The following is a 7,181-nucleotide window of genomic DNA, read 5'->3' as shown; positions in this document are numbered from 1 at the left end:
TAAGTTACTACATAGTTATCCCACTTAGTCGATTGCTATAAAGCCGCTTGGTCAGTTTATTCATATAAAGATACAAGCACAGAATATATAATAGTACAAGTACAGAAGGCTCACTCCTTTGATGTTCACAAAACACCGCCATTCTAAATTCTTACCTACATTAACAAACGGACCGCACGCGTGCAGACGACATTGAATTCTATTGCGCCGCGCGAAGGTCGTCGCCACTGAATGGGCCGCGAACTCGCGGCCGCCGGCATGTACTTGTAGCGAGGCGAAAGGATCGCGGAGTGAGCCGCCCCTGATACAAGTAAATCTCTCCTTGATGGTAACCGACAAAGCGGGACATTTTACTAAACACACTCACATATTTTTATGGTATAAACACACTCACATATTTTTATGGATAAACGAGCGGAAAGACCGCCAGGGGTGAAAGTGGGCTGCCACCCAAATGGTTCGATTTGAAGGTCGTATCGATCGGTAGACACACCCAGGTGACATGCATTCCACACCGAATTCTCCTCTCTCCATTAGATGACTTCGTTATATCGATCAGGGGGCCGATTTTTAAATCTCGGCCATTCGATTTCGTGAAATTCGTTCAATAATATCTCCACTACTAGCGAATAAAATTCTACTAACAGAATCAAAAACTAGTGGTAAATACCACTTTCTTAATTAGCCTTTTATAGTGTCCCACTGCTGGGCAAAGACTAGTTTTAAAATTACTAGTCGTCCTTTTGTGCGTCCGAAAAATCGATCCCCAGGTTACTTACTTATATACATTTGAAAAGCTATTTTGTCAAACGTCTTTGTATCGAAACTGTAAAATTCTGGCACGCTACAATTCAAAAGAACTGTTTTCATGACCCTCTGCATCGTTCTTTTTCTTCATCAAACATGGAATTTCAATAAACTTAGACGTTCTGATCAAAGTCTCCGCGTCTTCAAAGGTGTGAGGAAGTTGCTTGGCAGCCGTTTCTGGAAGGCCTATAACTATCAGAATCCCCGACCCGGCCACCGCACCCACGATCACGAGGGGCAACCACGTGTAGTAAATCTCTAAGTAAACTATGAAAGGCGAGATAACCGTAGCGATGTAACCGCAGATGTGTACTATGGACATGCCAGTGCCCCTCACCGCCGTTGGCAGCATCTCGGTGGCCCACTGCATGACCGTGTTGCAGGTGATGTTGATGGCGAACCTGGCCACCACCGCGCACAGCACCGACGACAACCCCCCGCCCAGAAACGCTGTCAGCACACTGAACACACAAGCGATAGCGAACGTCGACACTGCCAACCACTTCCGACCCGTCAGGTCTAAGATAAATGAGACCAGTACCAATGAAGGAAACTCAGTAAAAGAAATAACAGAAAATGATACAAAGAAATCAAACTCCAGCTGCCCTATGCTTCTTATCAAAGAGTCAAACGTAATCGTGCAACACATATAACCCATACAAACACAGATGAACATGTTCCTCAGAAGTCGTCGCTTTATAAGATCAACTGCCCCGTACTTGGCATCCACTTTCTGTTTAGAGAGGCTTGCTTTAAATTGTTCTATCAGCTTCGACGGCACTTCCTTCTTGTTAACTTGACCAATTCTCTGGATTTTTATGATTGCGTCATCCACTCGTCCGACTGACATTAACCACCGGGGACTCTCCGGCATCAATAAAGGTGCGAACACTGCGAATATCATCGGTATACACGTGGCTAGAGAAAATAATTTCCAATCGTTGCAGGCGAGAGCTATCCACGGATAAACACAAACCGCAATAGTATAGAAAATAGCAAACGGTAGATTCGCTATGATCGTCCTATATTTTGGTGCGACGTACTCCAGCACCAAGAGGTACACCATCAGCATGGAGTTGTCCCAGGACATTCCCATGAAGAATCTGCAAACTGCGAACTGGACAAAGTTTTTTGCGAAGATAGTGATGACGCCAGACACGCCTCCGATCACGTTGCAGACAGCGGCGGCGGGGAGCCGGCCGTAGCGGTCCGCGATCCAGCCAATCAGGAAGCCTCCGACGATGGAGCCGACGAAGAAGATGGACTGCGCAGAGGCTTGGTAGCTGTCCTTGTCGCACACCCACCCGAGCTCGCTGGTGATGGTCGGGTAGGGGATCTCGGTGGAGTTGAACTCCCAGCCGTGGCGGCAGGGCTCGGTGCGCCAGGAGGGGTCAGGCGCGGTGCGGCCGGCGACCAGCTCGGCGCTCCAGTTGGCGACGTACGCCGAGCACTGCGAGTAGCCAAACCTGGCGTCCGTGTCAGCGGGGATGGCCAGCGCTCGCCGCTGCAACGCAGTCAGGTTCGCCAGCTCGGGGACATTGCACCAATGGTTCGGCGAAACTTCAGTTATAAACAACTGTTGGAAATACGACACTACTCCGAAAGCGTAGAAGGGAAAAGTCGATATGAACAGGATCTTCTGATAGAGGCCGAACTCGCCAGCTGATGACAAAAGGTCGTCGTAGGTGACATCTTCGGATTCATTTTCTTTTATATCTGACAGGGTCGGTCTACGTCGCCCTCCTCGGGTTTCCATTTTCTGCATTTCTGCTTCGTGCGATGAACTTATGGTGTTAGCGGAGAACTGCCGGGTGATAATAGTTTTATATTGTGCAGTAGTATAGTATAAACCCGAGATAAGTCTATTTGTATATTTTAGTCACGCGGTATCTCGTAAATAAACAGCGGACAATTATACACGATTTTAAATTCTGACGCTTATCTTAATATATTATGACGTAAAGTAATATATTTTATGCTCGGAAATGCCCGAATTTTGTAAGTAAATCTAAAATGGGAAGTCCAAGTATTTTATCCTGTTTGTATAGTTAAAACGTAGACTGAGTTATCATTATCAACCTGTAGGAGAAAAGATAGATAAAAGTATTGTACGTAATACATTTACACAGACACGGAAACATAGCAAACTATGTTGTAATATTTTAAAGGAATTACCAAAGAGAAAAACGCGAGACAAGTTTTGTTTGTCCATGTCTTGCCATGGTAATTGCGGAACTGCAGAGCGCAGGCGCGCAGATTACCACCCCAACCCCACGTTACTTTCTTGCTTTCTATAACTAACAAGATACTTATAGGGAACTTTCTTATACCATAAATTAAATATAACAAGATCATACCATCCCATACATTAAGATGCGACCGTCTACGAACGCGCTTACACTCCACCACACATAGATGGCGCCACAAAAATGCCTTGTTGCCACCGATTATTTGTAGATTGGCATTAACGGCTCAGCCACGAGATTGGGCTAAGCGCGACAGCGGTGAGCGGCGGCCATACATTGGAGCGAGACACAGCGATGGGATTTTTCATTCGCTCGTATGGCTGCCGCTCACCGCTGTCACGCTTAGACCAATGTCGTGGCTGGGCCGTAAGTGTCAATTCCGAGCCGTAAATCTATGTCAAAAGTGACACTTAACGCCATCTACAACTATAATCGAAAGCTACAAGACATTTTTTTGTGGCGCCATCTATGTGTGGTGGAGTGTAAGCGCGGTCTTAGGCGGTCGCATTTTAATGTATGGGATGGTATGATCTTGTTATATTTAATTTATGCTTATACTAAAAATAAAATTATTTTTCAGTACAGATGGTGTTTTTTTTACGCACTAGTGCGAGAAGTGGTTCATTATCTGCTAGGTTGAAACTTTGGAGGCTCATCTGTACTGAAAAACGTCGTACGATACACGTGCGAAAAGGAAATTCGTAACTCGTGTCGATTTAAAACACTCCCTTCGGTCGTGTTTTAATTTATCGCCACTCGTTTCGAACTTCCTTTTTTACGCACTTGTATCGTAATGTACTATTATATCATGCGCGAAATAAAGTATCAGATAATTATAAATTGGTCGTGACTCGTTTTCTTATTAATTCCTTAATAGGGAATCGTTTTGACAGTTCTTAAAAAGAATGTGATTTGATTAGTAAAGTAGCCTATTACGCATGTGTGCCGCCTCCTTTTTAACCCCCGACGCAAAAACGAAGGGGTGTTATAAGTTTGACGTGTCTGTCTCTGTGTTTGTCTGTCTGTCTGTCTGTTTGTCTGTTTGTCTGTCTGTTTGTCTGTGGCATCGTAGCTCTCGAATGGATGAACTGATTTTGATTTAGTTTTTTTTTTAGCCAGTGGACAACTCTGTACTGTGTTGTTAGAAATAAGAATGATACCTCAGTGTGCGTAGCCGAATGTACAAACGCTCACGATAATATCTCTTTCGTAGCTGTCTATCTCTATCGCTCTTGCGTATTGGCGTGACAGAGACAGACTACATTTCTGCGGCGTTTCGGTGGCGTTTCGCGTCGCACAGGTGAAATTCGGCTACGGGGCCGGGATGTGAACTTGTACAATGCCTCAAGGGCCTATTTTAGATAATTTATCATCCTCCTTGCGTTATCCCGGCATTCGCAGCGGCTCATGGGAGCCTGGGGTCCGCTGTGACAACTAATCCCAAGATTTGGCGTAGGCACTACCTAGTTTACGAAAACTGCCATCCGACCTTCCAATTTTAGATAATTATAAGCTAGCTTTTAAGCTTAGTCTTAGTTTCTTACCTATATAATTATATAAATACACTTGTAGATGCTTGATTTCGATTTCAATGTAAATCCATAATAGTACATTACAAAAGAAGTACAGAACAATAAATTAAAACACGATCGAATATCCTTCCCATCCTTCAATATTATTTTATAGGCGGCCGAGAAAATGAAGGTCGGAAAATACAGCGGTCTCGGCGCTGAATATATTTTTTCCCCTCACTAGCTCGGAAACACATGTTTTGTCCTTTAATAACAGCGGGTAAAAACGCATTTTATCCACTAGTGGGTAAAGTAATTTGACCTTGAATTAAGTCAAATCAACTGCTTTAAAATTGATAAAAGTAGGTGAATCAAGTAATAAAGATGATTTACCACCTGTGGAACTACTGGAAGCAGTGATAAACGCATTTTTTGCGTTGTAGTTTCCTCGCTATAGTGAGGGGAGAAGTTTTGTGTTACACTCGGGTGCAAATGTATTTTACTTCTCGTGTGTTAAAAAACTCGCAAGTTCAGGATTCTATTCTCGAACCACTCGCTTCGCTCGTGGTTCAACTATAGAATCCTTTCACTTGCTCGTTTTTCAATTCCACACTCGGCGCTAAAATACAACTTTGCCCCCTTGTATAACAAATAACTATTATATGCGGCCGAGAAAATGAAGGTCGGAAAATACAGCGGTCTCGGCGCTGAATATATTTTTATTCCATTCGGCGTCGAGACCCTTGGTCCGTGGGGCCCTGGCGCTCTGAGTCTCTTCAAAGATTTATCGAAGAGACTAAGAGACGCCCCACCGGAGACCGAAGAGCTGGCAGCTTCCTTGCTCAGCGTATTAGCTTGACAATCCAGCGAGGAAATGATGCCAGGTCTTCGGTACTATGCCACAGGGGCCGGTTTTAGATTTATTTTACTTTAATTTTAGATTTATTTAGTTTAATTTTTATTTTAAGTTTAATTTTAGATTTACTCAGTTTAATTTTACTTTATTCTAATATGTAAAATTTAGCAATACATATTATTTTATTTTTTTGATTTGTTTTCAGCAAATTGAAAACGGACATCTAACCTTAAGTTCCTTCAAAGTAAATACTTAGAATCGTCGATTTCCCAACGAGTTAGAAACTTTATCAAGAATTTATTTCTAAAGCAAATATTCTCAGAAGCTCTACAACGTTCAAAGTAGGAAAATATTTCACAATCTTTACTGAAATAAATCAACAATGACATTTTCATTTTACGATTTAAAAACAGGGTACTTCGAAGGTTTCTTCTGATTATGCGCGATAGGGTATAAATGTGGTGTTCTTAAGTAAAATGTACCAGGTTGTATCGTAGCATATTATCTGCTGCCAAGCTTGAAGTTCCCACTTCCAAAGAGGATCGAGTATTAAATCCGGTGTGCTTAAGTACACTGAGAGAAAAAACAATCAGTTTTCATGTTCGTTCAACAAGTTTTTTGGTTAAAATAGCGCCTACGTGCTCTTTGGTTCAAACAACAAGCTACTTGTCATTTGAATCGGCAATATATTTGAATCAACAAGTCGATTTTATAAAAACAACCTGACACATATTGTTTTAAACATACGTTTGGCTGATTCAAACGGATAAACCGCAACAAGTCGAACTTGTTAAATTCACAATGCAAATTTCTCTCAGTGTAAAAGGTACCAGGTTGTTTTAACATAAGGACGAAATTTTTAGTAACGCCATCTACATTTGCCGTGCATTTAGGCGGTCGCATTTTTTTGTATGGGATGGATATATATACTAAATCTATAATCTCTGATTTTACCAAATGTCACATTCTGACTATATCCAAACTTCCGTATAATACCCGCCCCCCGAACTCCGTAAACGAAGCCACAAAGACCTATCTACCTATCAATGAAGCGTGTCGTCTTGTTTTGTAATCAACATCATCATTCCCTTGCCGTTCCCATTATTTGGGGTCGGCGCAGCAGATCATCTTCCTCCATTTCATTTCTCTCTATCAGCCGTCATTTCCATACTAACACCTTTCACTCTCATATCATTGTTCACACATTCCATCCATCTTTTCTTAGGCCTTTCACTACCATTGTATCCATCCACCTTCATATTTACCACTCGTTTTATAACATTGGTTTCATCCCTCCGCATTATATGCCCATACCATGCTAATCTACTTCCTCTCACCTTCTTGGAACCAACATGAGTCTGGATTACACGTGATCAAAAATTTTCAGGGTAATAACTACAAAAGTTTCAATTGCATAGCTCTTATAACCGTCCTGGCAGCATTTGTTTTGTTTTTGAGTTTGGAACCTTTTGTTACTTTACCAAAGTTTAAATAGGTACAAAAAATTGTACAAGAGGACTGAGGAGGATAATTTAAATTTTACCTATATATCTTAAATAAAATAAGTAATAATTATTGCGGACAAATACAGATCAACTTAGCCCAAACTTAGCCCCAAACTTAGCAAAGCTTGTACCTACTATGGGTGCTAAGCGACAATACATAAATAGATAAATACATAGAAAACTATGCATGAAAGTAAGCATATTCTCAGAGATTGACCCGGCATATCAGTAGTCGCAGAGTGGATTTTGCACAGTT

General features: G+C 42.0%; 1 protein-coding gene across 1 annotated transcript; it reads right to left on the bottom strand.

Annotated features, from left to right (window-relative positions):
- Window positions 1-300: 300 nt before the first annotated feature.
- Window positions 301-2,600, bottom strand: LOC125235384 (carcinine transporter-like). Its single transcript, XM_048141936.1, has one exon. The coding sequence runs from the start codon at window positions 2,570-2,572 to the stop codon at window positions 845-847; it is 1,728 nt and encodes a 575-aa protein (XP_047997893.1). The 5' UTR covers window positions 2,573-2,600; the 3' UTR covers window positions 301-844.
- Between the last annotated feature and the right edge of the window lie 4,581 nt (window positions 2,601-7,181).

This window comes from Leguminivora glycinivorella, chromosome 17 (assembly GCF_023078275.1).
Source record: "Leguminivora glycinivorella isolate SPB_JAAS2020 chromosome 17, LegGlyc_1.1, whole genome shotgun sequence".
In the NCBI taxonomy this organism is placed as follows: domain Eukaryota; kingdom Metazoa; phylum Arthropoda; class Insecta; order Lepidoptera; family Tortricidae; genus Leguminivora; species Leguminivora glycinivorella.
The sequence above is the reverse complement of the archived record's forward strand: the minus strand, read 5'-3'. Positions and strand labels throughout refer to the sequence as shown.

Bases quoted from the DNA above. Each gene is read 5' to 3' on its own strand.
- LOC125235384 (XM_048141936.1), bottom strand. From the start codon at position 2,572: ATGCAGAAAATGGAAACCCGAGGAGGGCGACGTAGACCGACCCTGTCA.